General features: G+C 48.4%; 11 protein-coding genes across 11 annotated transcripts; 5 read left to right on the forward strand and 6 right to left on the reverse strand.

Annotated features, from left to right (window-relative positions):
• Positions 1 to 33: 33 nt before the first annotated feature.
• N7458_004588 (uncharacterized protein) lies at positions 34 to 1,434 on the forward strand (the record flags this gene model as incomplete). Its single annotated transcript, XM_056907970.1, has 1 exon — positions 34 to 1,434. One exon carries the CDS (start codon positions 34 to 36, stop codon positions 1,432 to 1,434), a length of 1,401 nt encoding a protein of 466 aa, XP_056766588.1.
• A 1,062-nt stretch (positions 1,435 to 2,496) lies between these two features.
• On the forward strand, positions 2,497 to 2,733 carry N7458_004589 (uncharacterized protein; the record flags this gene model as incomplete). The annotated part of the gene is made up of 1 exon (XM_056907971.1): positions 2,497 to 2,733. The coding sequence occupies one exon, from the start codon at positions 2,497 to 2,499 to the stop codon at positions 2,731 to 2,733; it is 237 nt and encodes a 78-aa protein (XP_056766589.1).
• Positions 2,734 to 3,414: 681 nt separating this feature from the next.
• N7458_004590 (uncharacterized protein) lies at positions 3,415 to 3,711 on the forward strand (the record flags this gene model as incomplete). Its single annotated transcript, XM_056907972.1, has 1 exon — positions 3,415 to 3,711. The coding sequence occupies one exon, from the start codon at positions 3,415 to 3,417 to the stop codon at positions 3,709 to 3,711; it is 297 nt and encodes a 98-aa protein (XP_056766590.1).
• Positions 3,712 to 4,618: 907 nt separating this feature from the next.
• On the reverse strand, positions 4,619 to 7,470 carry N7458_004591 (uncharacterized protein; the record flags this gene model as incomplete). The annotated part of the gene is made up of 2 exons (XM_056907973.1): positions 4,619 to 7,246; positions 7,306 to 7,470. 2 exons carry the CDS (start codon positions 7,468 to 7,470, stop codon positions 4,619 to 4,621), a joined length of 2,793 nt encoding a protein of 930 aa, XP_056766591.1.
• Positions 7,471 to 7,877: 407 nt separating this feature from the next.
• N7458_004592 (uncharacterized protein) lies at positions 7,878 to 11,569 on the forward strand (the record flags this gene model as incomplete). Its single annotated transcript, XM_056907974.1, has 3 exons — positions 7,878 to 7,956; positions 8,013 to 10,822; positions 10,877 to 11,569. 3 exons carry the CDS (start codon positions 7,878 to 7,880, stop codon positions 11,567 to 11,569), a joined length of 3,582 nt encoding a protein of 1,193 aa, XP_056766592.1.
• A 192-nt stretch (positions 11,570 to 11,761) lies between these two features.
• N7458_004593 (YciI family protein) lies at positions 11,762 to 12,292 on the reverse strand (the record flags this gene model as incomplete). The annotated part of the gene is made up of 4 exons (XM_056907975.1): positions 11,762 to 11,797; positions 11,862 to 12,025; positions 12,091 to 12,146; positions 12,210 to 12,292. The coding sequence occupies 4 exons, from the start codon at positions 12,290 to 12,292 to the stop codon at positions 11,762 to 11,764; spliced, it is 339 nt and encodes a 112-aa protein (XP_056766593.1).
• Positions 12,293 to 12,758: 466 nt separating this feature from the next.
• Positions 12,759 to 13,825, reverse strand: N7458_004594 (flavin reductase family protein; the record flags this gene model as incomplete). Its single annotated transcript, XM_056907976.1, has 2 exons — positions 12,759 to 13,731; positions 13,785 to 13,825. The coding sequence occupies 2 exons, from the start codon at positions 13,823 to 13,825 to the stop codon at positions 12,759 to 12,761; spliced, it is 1,014 nt and encodes a 337-aa protein (XP_056766594.1).
• Positions 13,826 to 14,700: 875 nt separating this feature from the next.
• On the forward strand, positions 14,701 to 16,247 carry N7458_004595 (uncharacterized protein; the record flags this gene model as incomplete). The annotated part of the gene is made up of 3 exons (XM_056907977.1): positions 14,701 to 15,363; positions 15,439 to 16,059; positions 16,131 to 16,247. 3 exons carry the CDS (start codon positions 14,701 to 14,703, stop codon positions 16,245 to 16,247), a joined length of 1,401 nt encoding a protein of 466 aa, XP_056766595.1.
• A 348-nt stretch (positions 16,248 to 16,595) lies between these two features.
• Positions 16,596 to 19,176, reverse strand: N7458_004596 (Zn(II)2Cys6 transcription factor; the record flags this gene model as incomplete). Its single annotated transcript, XM_056907978.1, has 9 exons — positions 16,596 to 17,032; positions 17,087 to 17,273; positions 17,324 to 17,499; positions 17,550 to 17,823; positions 17,883 to 18,424; positions 18,477 to 18,644; positions 18,709 to 18,899; positions 18,950 to 19,072; positions 19,130 to 19,176. 9 exons carry the CDS (start codon positions 19,174 to 19,176, stop codon positions 16,596 to 16,598), a joined length of 2,145 nt encoding a protein of 714 aa, XP_056766596.1.
• A 415-nt stretch (positions 19,177 to 19,591) lies between these two features.
• N7458_004597 (proline dehydrogenase family protein) lies at positions 19,592 to 20,841 on the reverse strand (the record flags this gene model as incomplete). Its single annotated transcript, XM_056907979.1, has 2 exons — positions 19,592 to 20,405; positions 20,465 to 20,841. The coding sequence occupies 2 exons, from the start codon at positions 20,839 to 20,841 to the stop codon at positions 19,592 to 19,594; spliced, it is 1,191 nt and encodes a 396-aa protein (XP_056766597.1).
• Positions 20,842 to 21,763: 922 nt separating this feature from the next.
• Positions 21,764 to 23,599, reverse strand: N7458_004598 (L-glutamate gamma-semialdehyde dehydrogenase; the record flags this gene model as incomplete). The annotated part of the gene is made up of 3 exons (XM_056907980.1): positions 21,764 to 23,248; positions 23,314 to 23,430; positions 23,477 to 23,599. The coding sequence occupies 3 exons, from the start codon at positions 23,597 to 23,599 to the stop codon at positions 21,764 to 21,766; spliced, it is 1,725 nt and encodes a 574-aa protein (XP_056766598.1).
• Positions 23,600 to 24,968: the final 1,369 nt, after the last annotated feature.

Below are 24,968 nucleotides of genomic sequence, written 5' to 3' on the forward strand. Positions count from 1 at the left end.
ATGCAGCCTGTTGACAACACCAAATACCCGACCATGAAGCCAAGTTATCTAGCGCAGTTGGGACAATTCGCAAACCTACCCACTGAAATCCGTCTGTTAGTGTGGGAGGCGCTTTTTCACCTCAATCTCTCCAAGCCAGGCCATACGGTTGAGAATCCGACCAACAGCTTATCCATTCTGTGCTGCAGTCGATACCTCTATAACGAGATTGCACACCACCTCTACGCGGACATGGACCGCGGTTTCTTAATATGCTCCAGAGAACCCGACAAGCTCGGTATCAGAATCCAAGTTGAGTCTGAATGGGGTATAGTCGAACGGGATTTGAACGACATCCAGACCGTCCAAAGAATTCTCGAACGTTTCCCTGGTGCTAAAATGAGGGATAATAGTATACATGTCAAGATTCGTCGCTCTTCCAAAAATGACCCTGGAAGAATGGTTCTCCTGTCAGAGCGGGTCAACCAATTTGTGAAAGTGCTGACCGAGTTGTCGTACATTCCATATGTGCATGTGGAGCTGATAGGCAGATGGAACCACCACGGGGAAGCAAGGGAGAGCATAGAGAACCATGCCGAGTACCGTCCTGATTATGACATTGTGCTTTTGCCCTTTACTCGGTTGTCAAAGTGGGATTACTATCTGCCAGAAGATCTCTCAAATGTCATATCAAACGAGATCAGACTCCCAGACCAACCGATCACTAAGAGATCGATGGTATCACTTCTCGGAGAATATGAATCAGGAAAAAATGGGGACTGGCATTGTTTTAACATAGGCTCCGAACTGGTAGATTCGGAATGGCTATTTGAACAATGGCTTACGGACACGCGAATATTCCTCGACACCAGACTCGACACCCTTCCAGGAGGAACAGCAAACCTTCTCCGCCGAAGGCGATTCGCACATTGGTATGAAGATGGCGATACCTGGAGGTCCAAGTACGAAGACCAGCTCCTCGCTGATATATCCAGCAATCTCCCTCTTCTCATGAAACATGATCCTCATCTCCTTCAAGCACGGGCAAGACATCGATGTGTGATATTCATACACCATCGAATTCATGCAGAGCGGGATGACGAAGACGCCATAGAGACTTTCATCGTGCAAAATTGGGACTCTCGGGTATGGCTTACTGCTAGACCGAATGGTATCGTGCCAATATCGTGCCCGGAGATGATGACCGAGGAAGCAGCGATAGTATATGACATCTACACCTATGTGAACGAGATGATTGGCCAATTCTCGCGAGACCCGCATTGGTGGGGAGTGGACTCGAAGGAAATTTTCGAAAAGAGAAAGCCATGGTGGTTTTCGTGTGTTGGGTGTCAAGACCTTGGAAGGCCCTGCCGTTGGTGCGAGAAATATGATGCGGATAAGGCATGTCGACTTTGCAGAGAAGGGGTATTTGCTAACGAACATCAAAGGCAGTGACACACTTTTAATGGTAAGATTTTGAGGCAATAATTCATCGAGCTAGAATATGAGAGCTTCCAATGTGAGAGTGAAAATGACGACCTCCAAGGCCAGAAACAACTTTGTCTGTCACTAGTAGCGTGCAGCGAGCTGGTATGCCCTAAAAAGAAGTAATGTGCCGGATAAACAGGACTTGAATTTTTTACTGTTTTGAATAAGGATTAAATGATGAAGATCTATTCTGACGTTCAGGTTAGCCCACGGAGAGCATGGTATACAACAACTAGCTAGTGCGTGTGATGTGATCAAGTAGGGAACTAGACGTGAAGTCCTGTTTGAAGAAGACCCCGATGAACAGTAGGATTGATAAGTCTGAATAATTTTCCTGCGAAAGGGTCTACCTATAATCATTGGTAGTCTGTCACGTCTTTTCTTGGCCCAGGCCTGCCATTGGGCCAAAATGTCATTTTTTCCTAGGTTCGTCAAGTCATCGGGATGATCTACGCCACCTCACACGAGGGAATGGACTACAACAGAAATAGTGCTGATGCCCAGGCTCTAAAAGCAATAGTCAAGAGTTCGTGTCGATCTTACAGAAGTGATGGCTTTATCTTGTCGCGATGCGAGTGGTTATCCGGTGAAGTTCTAATTTCGCTTGCTTGAAGTCTATCGATTTGTCGTGCTTATTCTTCTCGATCACGTAATTCTCAATTGAGTAGATGGGAAAAGCTTCGTACCATCAACAAGAAAGTGCAGCGCCTCATCACAGAATAGTTTACGAAAATGGAATATGGTGGCACCAAGGCGTCCATTGCCGATCAGCAATGAGACGACTGGCTGCCGTAATTGCGTCTTTGTCTTTTCACCCCCTCGAAAAACCAAGGTCTCCGTACAGACAGCCTGCCAAACATAAATAGATCATACTCAGCTGTCCCGCTATGTTCTTTCGTGAAACCTACTCAGGCACCTTGCTCGTTCCATTACATCCACTGAAAATCGACATCCATCATCCACTTCTCCCACGAGCATCTTCATACTTTGCAAATCCCCTCTTGACTATCGATTCATATAGAGTCCACAATGCGCATTACTCTGTATCTGATCGCCTCTATGGCCGGCCTCTCCATTGCCGCCCCTGCAGCTGTTAAGCGCCAGAATGACCTTGACCCGCTTGGTCTGGGCAGTGCTGTGGAAGATGTCGTTAACCAGGCTACCGGCCTGGTGGGTTCAATCGTCAAACGAGAGCCAATTCTGAATGGACTTCCTCTCATCGGCAACGACCTTCCTGATACCGTAAAGCGCGACGAGCAGAACTAAGATCTCAACTAGACTGCCAGACTTGATGTGAGTCGCACTTGGAACCCAGGTTCTGATCGACAGGACTAAGAATACTAAGATTCTAGTCCGTATTAGGGGTCTTCCTCTTGGTGATTTGATCACGGATGTTTTGTGTGTCGCACCTTTGGTTCGACGTCTGGACAGAAGCGCTCGAGTCTAAGAACGCGATAGGTTTTACGCTTGATTGAAGCTCAAAGTGAGAGTTTAATACGTCAGAGTGATGGTACAATAATAGGATTCTCAGTCCACCTTTTATTATGTGATATTGTTCCTTATTACCCATAGCCGGGGCGTTTGTCTTCCCCCTAACTTAAGCAATTCAATGTCTCCAAATGCAGAATCGGACTCTTGACTGGTCTTGGAAGGTAAGTACGGACGCAAGTCACAAATGGGGATGGTGCAAGAGTAGCTGGTCTTCTAGGAGAAGCAACTAGACTAAATCTAGTAACCAGGTGTGAGTGCTATGCCAAATAAGGATCTCCAATACTCAGCACATGTGGTTGTTACGCTGACGGGGAACTGGTTCCTGGAAGGGCGTCTTAGGGAGAGCGCTATCGAACGGAGCGTGAACTGCTGGGATGTCGCCCTGATACCCAAATTGTGCTCCTTCCGTTCGGGCGGTTGAAAACCTGGTCTTGCGATATCCCTCTAGAACTCAACATGAACGTATTCGAAGGGCTCGCGCCCGCCTGGTTTCACAGTGTCAAAGGTGTGCCAGCCTACAAGGCGGCCGAGAACCTTGGACATCCAATATGGTCTGAAATTGACTTGTGGCTCATGGATACACGGAGGTTTCTCGACCGGGCGCTAGACATTATCGGGGGACGAACGGCAGACTATCTTCGGCGAGAGAGATTTAGGACCCGGCATGAGGATAGCGACAGTTGGACCTCACTATACGGAGAGCAGCTCCTCAAGGACCTCGCCACAAACTCGACCGTAGCCAAGAAGCATTAGTTAAGTTACCCTGGTCTTCAAATGACTAAGCAAAGAATCAAGGCTATGATACTTCTTCATCACTGGGCACTTCTTCACCGCTGGGCATCTAATGCGGCAAAGAGGGTGTCTCCTGACACGAAGGATCTTAGATTGGTGAAAAGCTGGGACTTTGCAGCATGGTGTCGAGAATGGCCGAATGGCGTACATGGATGGCTGATTTACTGTTATAAATACGCCAAGAGGGCCCCCAAGAAAATTTGTCAGGAATACCTGCCTACCAATCTGAAATTGGAAGCATTATTCTCCGAGGTCTCGTGGTGGGGTCGTAGGATGGTACCAAACCTATATCAAGGGATCGGGAAGATGGAGTTTTCATGCTCCAACTGCCGGTACCGTCTGGATTTTTGTCGTTGGTTCAAGGAGTATAATCTCAAAGAGAGGTGTCGGTTCTTGCAATAACGAATACCACTTGAAAAGCCTAAAGACAATTGAATCTGCTCTGGAACCTTGACTTGATGGTGACAAGATTCTGTGTCTCGGCAGCTGTAATGTGGTGGCTCGCCTTGGAGAAGATATAAACCTAGGAGGCTCTAGGATTCTCTGTTAGGTGATACCTGCTTCTATTATGACAAATTGATTGTAAACATTTGCTGTCTGTGCCATTTTCTTCCTGAATGATCTATCCTTTTTCACAGCCGCCTCGGAAGACACCTGCGAATGGTAGATATGTGCTACTGGCGGGCCTGGTTATCGTTCGAGTACAAGGGAGTACTAATGCATTTGCTAAGGATGAGGGGCGCCTATGAGATGCGATTGCAACAATTGAAAAGATATCCATTGACCGTCAAACTCCTAGTATGGTACTCGTCCGTAAATATTTGTTACAATATGACACATGAAATGCAGAAGGTATCCACGATCGCTTTTAAATAACCAGTCTCTCGAAAGAGTATTTGCCAGCCGCCTTGCGGCGGAGATATCCAACCTCACGGCTCGTACGAGCTTTGACCTCGCCAGTAGCATTCATGATCTTCGTACGCGAAACGTCTGCCGAAGGCGGCTTCAGGGACAACGGCAAGATCTTGCCGCTTGCGTCCCCATCAAAGCCCTCTTCACCCTCCTCGGGGCGAGCAAACACCATGAGATCAGCGCCGTTGAGCTTCTCATAGCGAATCAAGTGAGATGGCGCACGAGCGGCGGAATCATCGACCTTGGCAACTGCGTCCGTGGAAGCGGCCGATGCATCGGCGACCTGATCCGCAAAGCGGAGATACTCACGGAGGATGCCCTTGAGATAAGTGGCCTCCTCAACGCCGGCAAGTGCAGCAGACACCTCGGACTTCATGTCGGCGATAAGCTCCATTTCACGGCTTGCTGAAGCCATAGCAGAGTCGGAGCCATCATCGAGGTCATTGACGTCGGGAAGGGCGGAGATCCAACCAGAAGGCCCAACAGCATCCACGGAAGCGGTGATCAAGTCAACAATGGTATTGAGAGAGAGAGAAGGCGTGATCTGGTCGAGAGTGATAGGAGTAGGTGGGTTTTCGGTGAAGCGGGAGGTATATCCACCAGTAGCAAGAGAGAGACGAAGATGGTGTACCATAGAGATAAGCTCCGTCCGAGACAGAATGGAGCGAAGTGACTTCACAACAGAGGGCAACGGCTGTGAATGAATCTTTTGAAGGGATCTATTGAGGCCTGTGAAAATGTCCTTCAGGCTGGCGACATCATTTCCGAGTTGGCGGGTAAGCTCCTGGGTAGGGGTAGCAATTTCGCCGTTTGTGATAGCGCGAGCCGTCTCCTCCAAAACGCCGGAATGCAGACGAGCCTGATTCAGGAAGAATTTGAGCGCATAAGCGAGCTCATCAGAGGAAATGAGCGCTGGGCCACCAAGGACATGGTTGATTTGCTTCAGTGACGAGTCAGAGTCAATGAGAGCCTGAATAAAGGACCCAGTCGGGAGCGATTGAAGTATACGTGGCTCGCAGGCTCGCCGAAGTGCAATCTCAACGTTGTCTAGAGACAAGTGGCCAATTCGAATGAGCCAATCACAGGTGGTGGCAGGCCAAAGAACCACACGCAACTGAGAGGAAGAGGATGCAGAGGCCTTATCGGTGATGGCAGAATCTTGGACCGCAAAGATTTTCGATAGCAAGAAAAGGGTTGATTCAGGACTGACGTGCTCCTGGGGAAGTTCCTTTGGTGCCTCTGACGTGCCAAAATAACCGAGAACCGCTTTATCGAAGAGATCCGGCTTCAGTAATTTGGTTGCTTCATGAATTGCCGTGGTGAATTGACTCCACTTCTCGGCCTGCTCGGAAGTCTTGAGGTGCAGTGCCGCCATGTTGTCAGTCCGATGCTTTTTGGACATGTCCCACTGCGAAGCGGACGATCCGATACCCCGACCAATGGCATCGATAAGAAGCCCATCTCGTGAGCGCTTGAGAGATGGGCCGGACTGGCCATGCAGAGACGTGAGATCAAATGCAATCAGAGTATTGGCCTTCATAGCAATGGCGATACCAAGCTTAGCAAAATAGCTAATAAAGATGGTCGGGCCATCCGCGTTCGAGCTAGAACCCGAAATCACATCTCTCGCGGCGATGCTCCTCTGCACGGACTGGTACTGGGTGTCATAGACTGCGATGAGTGATTCACTTGCTCCAATAACGCATTGGGGCGAAATTCGCATGATCGAAGTAAATTGCTCATTCAGAACAAATTGCGAGCTCACGCTGGGGGAGTACTGGGACAGATCGATATTCACAAATCCATTCTCAAAGGAGAGCTGCAGGCCCGCTGTTCCAGAATGGAAGTTCCACTGCAAGAGACTGTTGTTGTTCACCCTGTCGAGCCCAGCTGGGGTGGGGACCTGAACAGTCTGGAGATGTCTAAGCCGCTGGCTTTCTTCGAGACCAAGGGACCCAGACTTGGAGTTGGCAGGGACGGAAAAGATTTGAACATTGACATCCTGCAATGCAATTGTATCGGCGTCCTTAGGGTGAGAAACAATGAGCAAAATGGAGGGTTCGTCAACTCCCGCCGACGGAGAGTCTCCAAATGCAAGAGCAGCCAAGTCTTGTCGCCTTTTAAATAAACCCTTCTTTGCATCTTCGAGATCGATTAGGAAGCACGAGTGAACGGTGTGAGTGGAGCAGACTTTCGCAATTTCACTGTGTTGAATACTCCAGTGTTGTGTTTTCAAATCCGAGGACAGTCGACGAACACGTCCATCGGTGTGGACAGCGAGGATGTCGAAGGGGTCAGTTTCGCTTTCGTCTTCAGCGCTGAAAGGAACGATGCCCACAAATGTCGTGGGGCTCTTGGAATCTGTGATAGTGGCGCTGGAGGACGAGATAGTAGGTGCACTCGAACCATGGCCAATCTCCTCCACAAAGCACTTGATCTGATACTCAGGTTTTGTGACAGCCGTGTAGGTTTGTCTCTTGACTGCCGACTTCTTGGGGAGCTTGCGGCGCACGGAGCAGGGACGGCAAGAAAATGTGGACTGAGGCGGGACAGCGTAGGAGGTCACAAGCTTAGGCGTTTGGATCTAGATAGAAAGCAGAGTAAGCATGAGATAAGGTAAGGAGTCTCCGACAAAGACCCTACGTTGTAAATGTTGACGGCTTCGCCATCGACAGCGACCGCAAGTTCATAACGTTTGCGCTTTTTGGCATCGGCGAGACTATTCACGTCTCCAATGCGAGTCTTGCCAGTAGCGGCATGAAGGGGGCGCGGCAATTGCGCCAAGACTGATGGAGACTGCAAATCCATAACTGGAAGACAATCACAATCCCGACAAAGCCTTGGTTTAAACTCCCTTCAGAGCCTGTGTCAATGAAGCTGCAAACCCATCCCAACGGGGAAATCTGAAAAATTTTCGGGATAACAACGGGCCGGACCCACAGGAACACTAGTCCCCATATGGATTAGTGCCTAATCTATACTTTGATGCGGGCTATCATCGGGATGACATAAGCCAATTAGACGCGACCGCGCCTTTCGCGTCGGACGTGTTGCACTTGGTCATTGCAATATGACCCCGTTCTACAGTAGCTGCACTTTGCATCTCTGGCGGAGAGGGCCTACACATTGACCGCTGGTGGTCTTGACACATTGGACTTATCATCCTTCACCGGCGGTCCGTTTTTCCTCTTGATGACTCTTCAGCCCTCTCGCACATGGATACCATTGTATCCAATTCACCTGCGGTCATGGGACGAGGCGAACAGTCGGTAGTTCACCCTTTCTTCCGGAAAGGTATGGGCGTCTAGCTGGTTGACTTGGCCTTTTTTGAAACTCACTTTTGGTCTTAGATCTCGCAGTTCCGTCCCAAAGTACGCCGTCCCTCGAAAATGCTACTATTGCTCCGGCCGGATCCAGCAAACTGCCCTCAGACGTCCATTCACCTGCAACCACAACCCCCGGTCCCAGTCAGACGGTCCAGATGCCATTTCCATACCCCTTAGGATCATCGACGACTCCAGCTCCAAGTACATCGAACCCAGATGAAGACCCGAATGCTAGCCGACGCAAGAGGCGGAAGACAGAGCGGAGCAAGCAATCTGAACATGACCAACCTCTCCAAGCGGGCTTATCTAGCTGGCTGGGGGTAGAAGCCCCCACTTCTATTGCTCCTAAAGTGCCAGTTATGGACGCAGAGTCTAGTATGCCGTCCATACCATCGCCCCCTGCCTCAGCCGAAGCCCAGTCTGGCACTACCAGTCTTGGGAAAGCACCCGCGTCAAAAGATGTTACACCCTCGCAGGATGCCCCAACGAAACCGCGCAAAATTGTCAAGTTGAACACCAATGGTCGCTTGCTCAGTTCTCCTCCACTCAGCCCTCCTGATCCTACTGCGCCGAAGCGAGGAGGTGGCAAACGAGGTCGAACTCGCAAGGTGGAAAGCAAGATGGTGGTCCTCAAATACACACTTGCAAAAAGAGCTGACATTGGGAAAATGATAGACGACATACTCAGTGGTTGTGCAAAGCACAATGCTCCTTCTCCGGCTCCTGCTGCTTCCCTGCGACGACCTGTACAACCTAGAATCGTCGACAACAAACCGACTCATCCATTCTTTGTGAAGAAACCACCTCCAAAGTCACCGGCTGCTGTCAGCGGTGACGATCAATCTACTACAGAAAGCCCAGATATCAAGGCTATCTCAGATGTGAGACAGCAGAGAACTGCCGAAGTAAAGGGGGATTCAAAGTCGACATGGCCGGTGTCATCGGGATTCGTGCGTCGAACAAACAAGTTTCCCGAGACAATTCATTCACTATGGCCACCTCGGGACCTCGTTCATGTCACAGATCTTGCCTCATCTCCATTGGCTCGGACGTCCGTGGGGAACCTCGAGAATGATCGTAAGAAGTCTAAATTTCCAACCATCGCGGTCACAGACGAAGAGAATGCTCTTCTTACCAGCACTGCATGGGCCCGTGAAGCTGCTACGTTTGAGTTGCAAAGTTCTAGCAACAGCAAACCAGCTCTACGGCTCCCGGGGCGACATCTTGCCAGTGGACGCGTCCTGCAGGCTGCCCTCAATAGCCAAATGTCTTGGTCACTGCCTGGCCAACAAGCGTCTTACGCTTCGACCTTACCTGTGATCAAAAGACTCCACTCTTCTCTGCTCTCGTCCGTTTCCGCTTTCGATTGTGGAAAGTATGAATCACGCCTCTGGTGTCACAAGTACAGCCCGGCAAAAGCAGAAGATGTCCTTCAAGTTGGCCGGGAGGCTCGAGTGCTTCGCGACTGGCTTCGCCATCTAAAAGTCAGTGCGGTCGATAGTGGCAAACAACCTAGAGAGACCACCAAATTGAAGGTCAAGCATGACAAGAAACGGAAAAAGCGCAAAGCCGATGATGAGCTTGACGGGTTCATTGTCTCAAGTGGAGAGGAAGCATCCGAGATGGATGCGCTTTCGGGCTCGGATGATGAACTGGCAGGCGATGTCACAGTTTCGGCGCCAAAGACCCTCATTCGATCAGGAGATCTAACCATCCAGGGCCAGAATGGAGGCGACAAAGGCCGGCTGACCAATGCTATCCTCATAAGTGGCCCTCCAGGCTGTGGCAAAACAGCGTCAGTATATGCGATAGCCAAGGAGCTTGATTTTGAGGTCTTCGAAATCAACCCTGGTAGTCGCAGAAGTGCCAGAGACATGCTCGAGAGAGTCGGCGACATGACACAAAATCATCTCGTTCACCTTCTGAATGACAATGATGACCCCGGGTCAAAGCTGAAGGAGCATGTCGCAGATGTTGACACCAGGCAAAACAAATTGATGAGCTTTTTCAAAGGCCAGCCATCACAAAATAAAAATATCAAATCCGTCAACGGTACCAAAGCAAAGCCGAGCCCTACTCCTGGGTCTGAATGCAAGCGCGGACGCGAGCAGAAGCAGTCCTTGATTTTGCTTGAAGAAGCTGATCTGCTTTTTGAGGAAGATCGCCAATTCTGGACTGGAGTCCTGACCCTCATCAGTCAATCTAAACGACCTATAATCATTACTTGCAATGATGAAAGTACAATTCCAATCCAAGCTATGTCTCTACATGCCATCTTGCGATACCAACGGCCTCCTCTCGATCTTGCACTTGATTATTTGCTTTTGGTCGCTGCCCACGAAGGACACGCGTTGAAGAGAGACGCTGTCAACAAGCTTTTTAACGCATCTGGCATGGACATTCGAAGGTCACTGATGGATCTGAATTTCTGGTGTCAGATGGCCGTTGGGAGTGAAAAGGGAGGCCTGGATTGGATTCTTCCGATTTGGCCGCCTGGGGCTAATATGGATCCAAATGGAGAACGAGTAAGGGTTCTGAGTTTGAACACCTATGAATCGTACATGGGATGGTTCAGTCGTGACGCCTTCCTAAGTGAAAACTCCCTGACAAAAGACATCGAGGCCTTGGAAAACACATTCAACTGGTGGAGACTGAGCATTCAGGATGCTGAAGATGCATCTGGCGTGAGTAAAATGCAGCATCTGCCTTCTCAACAACAACGTTCCATGACAAAGCTCGAACAACTGGAGTTGTTGAGTCGCGAAACGGACTACATGGAGATGAGGAGCGCTCTCGACATTCTTTGCTCCGATTGTCCAAGGGATATGTTCAAGGTAGGTTTTAACCCTTCGATTTTTTCATTGATTACCCGCTTAACACATAACCAGGACGTCCTTGATACCTCTTCGCCGCCAATTTCCGAATCTTATCGGTCCAACTACGTTGATGCTCACCCACTTTTGCAGGCTGACCTGCTGCCTGAATACTCCTCCCTCAGCGAGTCGATCTGCACCACTTTTGATTCATTGATCTCTCGGACTTTCCGTCCCAAGGTCGAGGATATTGAATCTGCTGGTGCAGGTAGAATTTTCAATGGCTGGGCCCAGGCTGCCGCCCGTCAAAGCATCTCGTCTTCGACATCCAATGGCTTCCGGAAAGCCTTTGAGCCTCTCATGCGAGCAAATTACTCCACCATAGCAACTGGTCGACCAGCCCTGTCTTTCGAAAATGGTCTTGCACCCATCACCGAGGACATTGCTCCTTACGTTCGCGCTATCATGACATTCGACGGTCGCCTCAAACAATATAGAGATAACCTTTTTGCAGCCTGGTCTCAAGGACAAGGCGGATCCGGAGACAAACGAATGCGGAAAACCCGTGCCAGTCGGGCCGCTCTGGAAGGAGGCAACAAGGCTTCGACTCGCAAAGAAACATGGTTTCCAGATGAAACGAATTACTACGGGGTACAAGCCACTGGTCGACCCGAGTGGCAGCAGATTTTGTTTGACATGGGTCATTTCCATATTCAGCCTGTAGCTGTCTCGGCTGACTGGAGCAGTGAGCCCCCTTCCGGCGAGTAAGCTTCATGACTACTTCTATATAGTGTTTCACTGCGGATTTAAGATGAGATGCTATGATATAAAATGTCTTACGAATCAACTTTCAAGCAGCTGTAGAAACTAATGTAATGTTTCCAGAAGACTTGGATCTATCATGTTAATAAACGCTGTTGAACGTTAAAGTAGTCGGAGAATTGGTTCTACTCCAGCTCGTCAATTCGGCAGAGGTTGCCGAACAGCGGGCACATACTGGGACATTGTCAGCTTAAAAAGAAACGAGTTTTTCACGCAGTCCTCTGAGGTAATGACTCACGGGGATAATCTGGACTTTCTCAAGGTCCCAAACACCGCTCGTGGCATAGATATCCTTATTGATGATCTCCCTGACCTCTTCGACATTTTCAGCCTTGTATACTACCACACTTCCCACAAACTGTGCGTCTTTGCCTTCTTCTGGATGCTGTTCGAAAATTGCACCTGTACAAGTAGAAATTTTTAGTTCGACCAGCTATTTTTAAGCGGTCACATTAAATTGAACGTACCCCCGTCCACGAGCTTTCCCTGGGCGATCAAGGGTTGGATTCCTTCATAGTGCCCACTGGTATGTTGCATTAGTACAATGTGTAAGGAGTAGGGCTGCGTCATCAATGGTCAATCTTACTATTTAACTTGTTTCCTGAGATTCAGAATATTGGGTCGATCAGGTAGGATGCAGAGAAACTCTTTCTTCTTGCCCGTTGCCATTGAAATTGATCCTGTTCCTATAGACCGAATGGGTTGTAAAAACCGTTTCATGGTTCTGACGATAGGGGTAATAGACATCATTTTTTTCAACAGTGACTATAATAAGAGATCTTGGATATAGAGATCTCCAGGGTTACATGTAGCAGAAATAATTTATAGTAGTTTCGAGAGTGAGTTGCCCGGTGTCGGAGCCAGCTTCCGATGATGATAAGACACTTTGCTTGGGAGTATTTGACGCTAACCGATCAGTGTCCTATACAATGAAGTTCGGTAATTGCCAGCTATTAAACTTGAATTATCCACTCGGCATTGGAGTATGCTAGACAGAGAAGCCAAGGTTATCGAAAACATTACAGGAATGAAAGCCGCTAGAGAGAAATGTGTCGCCATACGAAGCCTCATAGCGGAAAGATCGCAGGAAATCATTTTAGAATTTTTATTGCTATTCTACACGAATATCACATTTCTATTTCACATTGGACTTGGCAGCATCTAGCTTGGCCAGAAATTCGCTCTTAGGAACCTCTTGATCCCACTTCTTACGCGGTCTCTCGAACGTCGATGCAATCCGACCGTAGGAGATACCGCCCAGCTGCCCAATAGGTCGCAGTTTTTCAATGTCAATATGACTGTAATCGGCATTTACAGTGCCTTCTTTCACCCAAAACCGTGTGGCCTTGATCAGCACATTGGCCGCAATACTCATGCCTGGTTGTTGGTGATCGGTAAACTCCTTGATGTCGACCACCTTGCCTTCGATGCTCAACACAGACTCTGCCACTCGGGAAGGTCTGACGGTAGTTGAGGGTGCTTCATGAAGACCTGATACATCCCACTCAGACACGCCATATGGCGCATCAATTGAAGTGGCATTGACAGCCTCGATCATGTTCTCCGAAACAGTGTTGATGACACACTCGCCGGTTTCCTTGATATTGCGGTAGGTGTCCTTGACACGACCCGGACGCGAGGAAAAGCCAACAATGAACATTGGCGGGTCATGATCCAGGACTTGGAAGTAGCTGAATGGCGAGAGGTTTTTCTGTCCGTCAGAACTGACAGTACTGATAAAACCAATTGGCCGTGGTGCGATGCCAGAGACGACCAGGCGATAGTTGCTGATCATTGGCCGATCGGGCGCGTAAGGGTCAATCTCATGGTGCTGTTGACCCAAGCTCTTCCCGTTATCGGGAACTCCATCGCCGTAGTTCCATTGAGGAAAAGGTGACTTTGTGATTTCGATTGGCTTGGAGTGATCAAAGTCCGGCCGTGTTGCTTCAGTTTCTTCGAAGTTTCCAGCCTCTTGAATGATTTTGTAGTTGTTCTGGGCCGCCACGACGTCATCATTTTCTGCAACTGCCGCCGCAGAGGAGCTCGTCCGGATATTTTGTATTACTCGATTCTCAAGTCGATACCGACTGCGACAGAGGTTGCAGGACCTAAGCTGATATCAGCTGACTGGATTTTTGCACGGCGGAAGTTGGGGACTTACGGCTGGGAGAGAAGGCGTGCGAAAGGGTTTATTCGAAGCATTCTGATTCCTATGTCAGACTTCATATTGCAGGATAAATATCCAGATAATTTCCCCTGTCCTATTTGCTTGGAAATCAAGAGGCTCAAAAGCTGAAATAAAGAATTGAAAAGGTCGGATGCGGATCTCGACGTCGGGACTCTCAACCGACATTTTTCTGAGCACTCGAACGGTGAAGGGCTAGCTACACTGAGCTGCAAAAGTAAAGACTTAGTGGTAGGAAGCTATCAAATTCCTCTCAAACCCAGTGGATGCGCATTTGGTGAATATGCTTTTGAAAATGATAATACTGAGCACCAACATATTCAGGCCGGCCTCCAAGCATCAGCTCCAGACTTGCTAACTTTCCACTGGTCATCTACATACTCCCTATGAGTGAGCGGGAACGTTCCAGGTTACCGACAGGAGCTGGAGTTCAACTGAAATTTGTAGCCATAACACCATATAAACCAGCCAGTGTTCATCGCAAGAAGAAAAGAAAATCCCCATCTCTATTCACTCGTTCTTCCATCTCGGAACGAGGCATCTATCCATCGCGAGGTATACAAAAATGGCCAATTCATTTGGGTTGCACAGCGCACTCTTCAGTAACAGCCAATGAATGGCAACACAATTTCCAAGCTAAAGTAACGCCAAAAAAGCGAGAACAAAAATCAACCAGAAAAGTTAATGATTCGGTTCGGAAGGTTCATTCGGCTTTATGCGTTGTCTTCACGTGGTCGGCGACCTGACAACATGCCGAACAGTAAAGTCTTTGGAGCCGAAGGGTCTGCGGGCGCTATTAAAATAAAAGAATATAATGGCCAGTCGCTCATTGGAATACCAATGCTTGGACTTACTTCAGATCTACTTCGAGTATTCATAATCATCCTTGGAAATGCTGCCTCGCGGGTTTTCAAACCCAGTTCTACGACCTGGGCGCACCTCGCGTTTCTGGCGTGGGACGCGGCTTTTCCACACCAGACTTTGGAAATCCTCGAAAAATCTACGTTTATCTACTAATTCCCAGTGGGCTGAGTGTCCTTTCTTCTTTTCCACTCGTTCGTTCACGCTCTCATGTCCCCGCTATGGAGCCGATGCCATCGTTCGCGTGCCCACGATGGCAGAGTCGATCACCGAGGGAACTCTTACACGTTTCAGCAAAGAGGTGGGAGAATTTATTGAACGAGATGAGGAACTTGCGACTATTGAAACAGACAAAATTGATGTTTCGGTGAACACTCCTCATTCCGGTATCATTCAGCAGTTACTTGAGGCAGAAGGGGATACAGTCACCGTCGATCAAGCCATTGCAGAACTTCGACCAGAAGAGAGTCCTTCCGAGACTGAAGCAAACGGCACTGGACAAAATAGCTCCGAATTGGCTTCAAATTATTCAGCACCGCATTCCCTTGATGATTCCCGACCTTCTGCAGCTCCAGCTATTACAGAGTCGCTCACTCTGATGACACCGGAATCCCACTTGAAACTCAATGCGAAATCAAATCACAGCTTGCTACAGCAAAGCCAAACTCCTAAGGGCAAACGCGGAGAGAATAGAGTACGTTTAAGACCATATTCAATGCTCAGTCTTAAATGATCAAAGCAAGCGAAGTTAATGAGTCCGATCGCCTAGGTAAAAATGACGCGCATTCGCCAAAAGACGACACAGCACCTCAAAGAATCGCAAAACACTGCCGCATTCCTAACAACCTTCAACGAAGTCGATATGTCCAAGATCATTGAATTCCGAAAGAACAACAAGGACACTGTGATGGAAAAACACGGTGTCAAGCCAAGCTTCATGGGAGCAATGGCCAAGGCTTCTGTTCTTGCACTCAAGGAAATACCCGCAGTTAATGGATCCGTTGAGAACGGCGATACCATTGTCTACCGGGATTATGTGGATCTGAGTGTCGCTGCTTCCATTCCCAAAGGTCTTGTTACCCCCGTGCTCAGAAACATCGAATCAATGAGTATCGTTGAGATCGAGAAAGGTATCTCTGAACTTGTAGCAAAGGTAAAAACTCCAATCCACACAATCTATGAGGCACGAGCTAACTCGCTTGCAAAGGCCCGGGATGGGAAATTGACGATGGACGACTTGATTGGCGGTAGCTTTACTATTAGTAACAGCGGCATTTGGGGGTCTCTGTTCGGTACTCCAATCATCAACACGCCGCAAACCGCAGTGTTAGGGACATATGGTATTTTGGACCGTCCAGTGGCTGTTAACGGACAGGTTGAGATTCGGCCGGTAAGTAGCACATATCAAGTGCAAACGATTATAGTCCTGTGTTGAGATACGTACTAATTATGATGTTTTAGATGATGTATATCGCATTGACATATGACCACCGAATTATTGACGGACGGGAGGCTGTCAGATTCTTAAACATAGTCAAAGATCATCTTGAGCAGCCTGAGCGTATGCTTTTGGGATAGAGATATAGGTGTTTGAGTTTGTAATATAGCACTGAATAACATTCTTATTTTTGAGGTAGAAAGAAAGGAAGAAAGAAAAAAGGGAAAAAGGAAGGCCCGATTCTCCTAGTAATAGTGTGGGTGGTTGGTTGTATTGATAATATAAGAGTTTCCAGCATGCAGTAATCTGAGATTGAAAATGCATCTCCCCTGCGCAAAAGGCTGAACATTAGAAATTTTCTGGGTATCTACTAGTATCCGGACCTAGTCTACGTAATGGTGAGAATGCCAATGGTCGGACTGAATATGAAATGATGCCAGGGGTCATTTACTCATGCTTCTCAACTATGATATCAGATAGAACGCCACTCAACCAACATAAGATCCCACCGAATGCATAATACTCTCAACGTCTAATTGATCCGCAAGATCCAATAGCTCCCTTGGTGGCAAGCTGACCGAGGAATTGAGCCCCAGCAGATCCCATTCGAAACCATCACCTACATCGACTGAATCCAATCCATACGTGTCTTCACTTTCTTGTGTATCCCGATGGAGATTCACGGGAGGAAGGGGACTCGAAGTAGACCTAGGGGTTAAAGGTGCAAGAATCTGCTCGAGCTGCCTTAGCTCTTGCCTTCGTAGTGGTGCAGCCGGATTTCCCTTTGCGATGAGTTTCTCTAAAACACAATTCAAATGGTCGCACCAAGTATCACGTTGGATTAGCGAGGGTGCGATTGCTCGAATCAGATATAGAACAAATGCGGATGAGGATGCATCTTCGATTTGAAAAGGTAGGAATGCATCTGCAGATTGGATGTTAGTGAATCATATCTCAGCCAAGCGTTAATCACACATACCCAACAAGTCGTCATCAGCGAGGGTTTGAAGCGTTTGGAGTATTGTCTGGGCCGAGTCTGCACAGCATTGCAGGAGAGAAGCGACAGGCGGCGAAAGGCCAATACTTTGAGATGCCTGTCTCTCGGTGCGTTCTATATGCATATTGAGAGCACACATAACCAGAGGCCTTGTGGTAAGGACGATACACTGTATTGATTAGTGTGTGATTCAATGGAATTCAATCGCAACTCTCTTACATGATGATGGGCGAGCATAAGTCGTATTGCCATCTTTGAAGCTCGGCTAATAAGCCCATGGAAGTGAGTATTAAGAAAGGCCGTGAGATCATGCGACAGCTCTGCCATGCTGTGGAGAATCGATTGAGTGTTCCGGATGAGTGTTCCGTTGAATTCATCCCCAACTCCGTAGACCGCTTTGAAATAGGTTAGTAAGATAGAGTTTGAAGGAGTGAAAGTTGCGTACTTGTCAGAATTTGAGCCATCAACCTGGATAGCCGCACATGTAATGTCAGGTTGATATGTTCCACCGAGTTCTCGACATCTGCAGGTAGGCGGACTGTGATGTCCTCGTCTCGGATGGAGCTAGGAGCCCCAATAAGAGCTGAAAATTCACGATCCAGCATATAGACCACCCAAAATATCGTCCTACAACGGCTTGAGAGCTCTGGCCCGCCTAACTCCTCAGGAACGTGCCGATGAATGCCTTCAATTATGCAGCCCCGTAACGCCTGGCCAATCTATTCCAGGTTGTCAGGATGAGATATTTCTGACAGTAGTCCTAAATTTGATCACTCACATGTTGGAAGGCCGCTCGTCTCATGTCGATGGATTGCAAATACACCGCCCCTAAGCTGAGTGCTTGAATACATGTCAAAGGATCCTCGTGCATTCCAGACAGATCCGGTAATAGTGACATTGCCCTCGAGGCATATTGATGGCCTGGGGGGGTTCCAGAGGGATTCTTGTTCGTAAGGAACGCTTTTCCAAATGCGAGAACCAAGAGATATTGGACGTACCAATACCTCGCAGAAGCAGCTTTCGCAGACGGGTCCTTATAGAATTCATGCAGATCTTGCAGGTAGGCTTCTTCATCGATCATGAACGAGAGGAATCCAAAATAGAACTTTACTGTGTTGAAAAGAAACAGGGCATAGTCGAGTGGTGGAAGGTTAGTCACATCAGGTATTTCATCTGGAGGCAATGGTCTCCATTGAAGCTTGAATGCCATTCCGTCCAGATGCCATGGGTCTGGTGGGCAGTTAGATTCCGGTACATGCCTTCCGATGAGACGTAAAACGCGGCGACAGAAGGACCAAGACGAAGTAGGACCCATGTACCCTTTACGTCGTTCATTAGCAGGGAAATCACCAACTGTTGCTTGGCAACTCACAAAATCTACCATCTGGAGTCCGTGCAAATGATGGGTCTTTATCAACGAGAGGATTTCGTGAAAACCTTGAACGATGTCCATCTTGCTCTAGATCAGGGTCTCCCCCAGCCTGCGCTCGCTGTAGATGAGCTGTAGTAGGAGTGTGCAGAGAAGTGTCCAGGGTTTGAACTAAATTTAAGTCAGCCTCAATATTCATCAGATGCGTGATAGGGCTAAGTTTGACATATAATACCATGTATGGATTCCCTCCACCGCACTGTTGGCTGATCCTCTAAGAGAAATTGGGAATCATGAGGGGTAGATAGATCGATCTCACTCTCCCCAACATAGGGCGAGCCAACGAGGTTATTATGACCAGAGTTATCCTGATGACGCAAGTTACTATTCCTTTCCGATAATTGCTCTTCCAAATGGCGGAGGTATCTGGGCAATTCAGTTAGATGTTCTGGCTCCAGTTAGCGATCAAGACATACCGCTCCGATACAGAGACCCGCACATCCTCGGCAGGGAATTGGCAGTGTTGCTTCTTGCGAGTACATCGTATGCAGGGATAGGATCCTGAGCACTTGACTTTCATACCCCGACATCGTATACATCTACATTTTGTTATTTAGGTAGAACGGCGTTGACAGCACCCATTGTGTGCAACTTACGCCTTTTGGCACTTCTTGGCCTTCACCTTGCTCGGGGTTGCAGGCATGTGGGGCAAGAACCGAAGAGGTATGATTCCAAAAGAACAATGACAGCCGGCGTATGTCTCCGATATCAAGTAAATTGAGTGCTGCAAGGTGTTGCGGGGTTGAGGCAAGAGGAAAGTCGGGAGGGTCTTCCGACTTTTCTTATCCGCTTATCGCCCCACTTTCTTAGCTTATCAGAAACAAACCGCAGCCCCACAAGTCTGATAAGGGCCCCTGGTCAGTGTTGCATTTGGTTGGCCAGCTGGCTCTCCATACTTCTCAATTATGCAAAATAGCAAGTGTATCGATCTCTGCATACTGTACTTTCTAGTAGAAATAAAGAATTCTTCTTACAAACAATCATCACGCTTCAAAGTCGGTTCAAATTCATGTGTCTTCTCTATACCTTTGTCTCGAGTGTACCCCTCATCTCATATATCAACCAAAAATCCTCCGCCGTAGCTCTTGTCGCAATGCAGTGACCATGTGCTGGGTTCGCTCAACAGCACCTTTATTTTCAATAGCCCGCCGGTGTAGATATTGCATGCACTCAGCGACCGAGCCCCAGGCCATACACTTGAATGCCTTAGGAACCGACACATTTGCAGCATTGGAATCTTTCATCGCCTGTTCGTAGTTCTGCACTAGCTCACAGCTGAGCTCATCCGCCATTCCTTGGATCTGCCCACATTCGAGTAAAACTGTAGGCTGATGAGACAATAGTAGAGCCTGATGAGTCGCGATCGCCTTGGCAGCACTTGCAGCGTTGTGTGTTGCCAGAAAGAGAGCAGCATTGGGAAACCTGAGGTCCTTGGCGTTATCGGGCATGGTTCGACACAGCATTGTATCCGCAATCAGATCATATGAGCGATCAGTATCCTCCTTGGTATCGTGGATCAGAGAACGCGTCTCGTGTTCAATGTATGCTCCTCGAACCAGCTTGATTCCAAGGGACCATCCTTCCTGCGCTGCCAATGTGATATGACGATCAAGATTTGCCTTGGATCCTTTCAGATATCCTTGGATGGTGTTGTATACCAAAGGGCTCTCTGAACGATTATGTTTGCGCATGATCTCAATCGCCCAGTCATCCAATCCATGCTGAAGAACCTGCTGCTCAGCATCCAACCATAGTCTTGACCCCTGATCTTTCGCTGCGAGGCAAATTTCATCCACCGCATTTGCGACTGACTCGGGTATAGGTTTCCGTTCTGCCATCGAGTCGACCGCAATGGGTCCGGCACCTGTGAGTCTGAGAAGCGATTGTTCATGAGCGGGTACACAGAGAAAGCCAAATGGGATATAATATACTTTACGGCGAGAAAGTCACCGGGACCAACCATTCGCAAAGTCTCCAGAGTCCCCTTCTTCCATTCTTCGACCATTTCGTAGCATTTATCACTGTAAGTCGTTGACCCGGTGTCATCGTGGGCCAGCTTCTCGTTTGGACCCAGTACAATCTCTCTAGAGTAGCCCAGAATGACACCTTGGTATCCAATTTTCTTGATCTCCGCCACTGTCCTAGATACCTCCTCCCGATTTGTGCCAGCACAAAAGTGATCATAGACTGTCCAACGGAGGAGCTTGTTCAGAACAAAGTTTCGATCAGGGTTCAGAAAGGCGGACTTGGAATTGGTGACGGCGTTCAAAATAGCCAAGGCGGGCTTGAGAAACAGCTTGGAGGACATGAGAGACGTCAAGACTAAGGACCTCAGTAATAACTTTGTGGGCAGTCGTGACATCGCTGATACCTCCAGAGGTGGTTTGGACGGCAGTGCAACAGCCACATCGTGGAATCCTTGCTTGGTCGAGCGATGTCGCCGAGAATATGCTTGCTTGATTGTTAGACCGCGGGGTCTTAAAGTAACATGATAAATCGACGTAGATCGCGAGAGCATTTTGGTATATTCCATTTCGCGACACGACCCAGCCAAGTCTTCCTCTCGTCTTGCCCGGCCTTGTCCACGTTGCTGAATCTATAGCTCCCACGGTATTTTGACTTGCGGTGCTATATATCTCATCTTACGTCCATTACCTCGCTATCGCTCACCGAACTGTCCCCCACGGGTCAGCGGACCATGGTCGGTGTGGCCTTCCGATGGTGGGAGGGGTATCGGGGCAACCGCTCGCCCATTAGACCGACTATCCAAGGATGGTCCTTCTTGCCAACAGGCTGATGATGGCATTATCCCGGTCACTTCCCCGCTTTCTCCAAGACCGGGCCGGCTTGTGTAGATTAGAAGCGCTGGCAGCGTTTCATCCAGACGGTTGCTCACTAAGTTCCACAGTTCCATGTTCCGATACTAGGTATATGCCGCTGTTCTCTCGGGTGTTTTTCTTTAAATTTTGGAGATTCAATGTCTGTCCACGTCCATTATTTTCAGTAAGAGATAATCCCTCATATTTGAAAGTCGTTTTGTAACTGATCTACGGGCTCCTGTTGCAGAGGGTTTGAATATATCAATTTGAATCTGGTCAAATTAACCGGAAGATTACGCATATTGCTCATTGGTCAATAAGAACACCGGAATCATTCAGGCAGTTCATTCCATTTGGCTAAGATACTATCTATATTGGCTGTCTTCAATTTTATCAACCTGACGGCCTTTACTAGACCTCATTTGAAGGATACTGAACCTTCTCTAATGGCACAAACTCCTCCTTGATCGTGCGAGTGCTGACAAACCGCTGGAGATGAGCCATGGTGCCAGTCTTATCATTTGTACCCGAATCACGGCTACCACCGAACGGCTGTTGCGCCACCGTGGAACCGGTGCACTTTGTGTTCAGGTAAAGCATACCGGCAGCATGCTTAAGGATGGTCTGTGCCTGACGACTGGCATAGGGATCCTTGGCAAAAATACTACCGGTAAGGCCGTAGCGAGAGGTGGTATCGATCAACCTGAGGGTCTGCTCCCACTCCGAGTCAGGGTAAACATAGACGCCCAGAATAGGACCGAACAGCTCGGTAGACATAATCTCGTGACGAGGGTTAGATGTGCGGTAGACAGTTGGATGCACATAAAATCCCTCCTCCTTGGAGGCCTTGCCACCCACGAAGAGTTCCAGTTCTGAGTCTGTCTTTGCATCTTCGATGAACTTGTTCAACTTGTCGAAGGATCGTTCGTGAATCACCGGGTTGACAAAATTGGCGTAGTCCTCAACGGGTCCAACCTTCAGGGCGGCAGTTTCTTTAACGAGAGTCTTCTGGAATTCCGGCCAGACAGACTCGGCCACATACACTCGCGAGTTTGCAGAGCACTTTTGGCCTTGGTATTCAAATGCCGCGCGGATAGTGTTCAAAGCAGCACTCTTGACGTCTGCAGAAGGGTGCACAACACCCCAGTTCTTTCCTCCTGTCTCGCCGACCACACGAGGATAGGAGTTGTAGATACCCTGACCAATACCATCACCGATCTTCTTCTGGAGTCCCTTGAACGTGGCAGTTGATCCAATGAAAGTGAGAGCACCAAACTCGGGCCTCTTCAGAACGGTGTTGGTCACTTCCACCGCATCACCAGGCAGGAATTGAATGACATCCTTAGGTAATCCTGCTTCCAGCAAAATCTTGTGAAGCAACCAACTAGCATGCAGTGCCGAGTCTGAAGGTTTCCAAATAACCACATTGCCCAGCAAAGCTGCGGGTCCAACAAGTGTCGCGCCAAGTGCAGTAAAATTGAAAGGCGCAATGGCGTATGTGAATCCTTCTAAGGGACGATACTCCATTTTGTTCCAATTCCCATCCAGCTGCACTTTGGGCTGCTGGGAGTATAGAGCCCATGCCTCCTGAACGTAGAAGCGGAAGAAATCAGCCGTTTCGGCAGGAGCGTCAATCTCTGCTTGCCAGATGTTCTTGCCCTGGCCTAGCATGGTTGCTGCAACAATCTCCGAGCGGTATTTGCCGGTGATGAGCTCGGAAGCACGAAGAAATATAGCCGCACGATCTTCATAGGGAGTAGCTTCCCATTGAGATTTTGCCTTGAGAGCTGCATCGATGGAAGCATTGACTTGATCTGGGGTGGCCGATGCATAATTTGCGACAATTTCGCTATGCTTTGAAGGGTTGAGTTGCGCTCGGGACTGCCTCGTTGTGATCTATATTGAACAGAAGTATTAGAGCAGGCATCTAGAGAACAATCTCAGCCAAGCTGTGAACATACCTCGACGCCGTTGATCTGAATGGGAATCGTGAGTGGAAATTCACTCTTCAACCTCTGGATGGTCTTTGTCAACTCGGCTCTTTCGGGTGAGCCCTTGGCATAGTTCAGCTGGGCTGGCTGTTAGTATGACAAGTAGTACAATCCTCCTTGGCAGCAAGCTCACCATTTTCTCATTTTCAAATTTAGGAGGATGCAGCATAGTCAGACAGCGCCGAGTACTGCCATTTCTGGATGTGGCTCGCAGGCCATTCAGGGCAGCAAGGCGTGTAAGTGTTGCAGGTCGCATATCTTTCGTTCTCAAGCAACGAGGAGAGTGAAATAATCCTGCGAAGTTTACGCCGTCTAGTCTCGGGTACCTTTTGTAAGCTCTTAAATGACTACAAGCCACACAAGGTGAAGCTACAAGTCCCGCCTGTCGGATAGTTATGCCGACTCGGCAGATGTGATTGCTCTATGCGTATCCTTGCATATCCTTGCAGGGTCCATGGGTCAGTGAATACTGCGGGGAACATACAGATCGCGTGTCTTGATGATCTCGGGAGGGCCGTCCGACTTCTCGTACTCTCGATAAGAACACCCCCACGTCATTGGAACAAAGAGTTCCGATCCCTCGAGGAATGCTCAAGGACCCTTATCGGGCAGAGAATCAGCTAACCTCAAAGCTTTTAAATACAAATGCCCTGGAAATGCTTAGGTCTGGCCTGTGCGCAAGTAGCTCGATTTCTACCTACCTATCGGATTTCCTATGCCACGTCTTGGCTTTCCCCTTCCGTTTTGGTGCTCAGACCCTCGCCGCTTTTGCTCACTGAGTAGATCTGAGCACGTCTCTGAGCCCCTCTGATCTACTCACTGAGCAGGTCTGATCCACTCACTGAGCACGTGGCCTGACCAGCACCTCAATAAAACGTGAACACGCTAGTCATATCCACAAAATCAGAAAAGCACTGGCATCAACAATTTGATATTCCGTCCTGGACGCTTGCTGCTATTCATTGCATCACAATGAAGCCTATTGGTTGATCACACTATCAATTAGACTACATGCTCCTGGGAACCCTTCGTCTACTGGCTCTACCATGGGCCTCTCATGATTAGACCTCCACATTTGTGACTAATGTGACTGAGAATTAGTCACATCGATTCCCATGTGCCTAGGCCTTAGTCACACGTCACACGCTAAGGACCTAGTTAGTTATGGGAAACCTTTAGGAGTCACAGACATATCACATAGTCACATGGATGCATAACTTTTAACGCTAAGCCTAATTTAACCTACATAAAATTCCTGACTAATATTTATGAATATCTTTAATAATACTGAATACCGATATTATAGTTCTAAGGGGAGCGATACAGAGCTATTACGCCTGTAATTCTGAATAGCTATACCTACTAGGCTACTTTTCGTGGGGAAGAGGCCTACGATTCGTGTCTTTATAATTAAAATTTTAATGTTTTAGACCTTAAGGCTATTTATAAAGGCTACTAACCTTCTATAGTGCTTTTCGTAGCGGAGAGGCCCCTGATTCGTGTATCTTTATGTTACGGCTGGCCCCGCAGTAGCCCTGCATACTTAGTCAGGACCGCCCGCCGTACCCTGCAGGACTTAGAGATCTCCCACGCACATAGATTGAGCCTTCCAGCGATTAGTCTCT

The sequence above is a fragment of the Penicillium daleae genome, assembly GCF_028827525.1.
Source record: "Penicillium daleae strain IBT 16125 chromosome Unknown utg000005l_segment0_segment0, whole genome shotgun sequence".
Taxonomy (NCBI): Eukaryota; Fungi; Ascomycota; class Eurotiomycetes; order Eurotiales; family Aspergillaceae; genus Penicillium; species Penicillium daleae.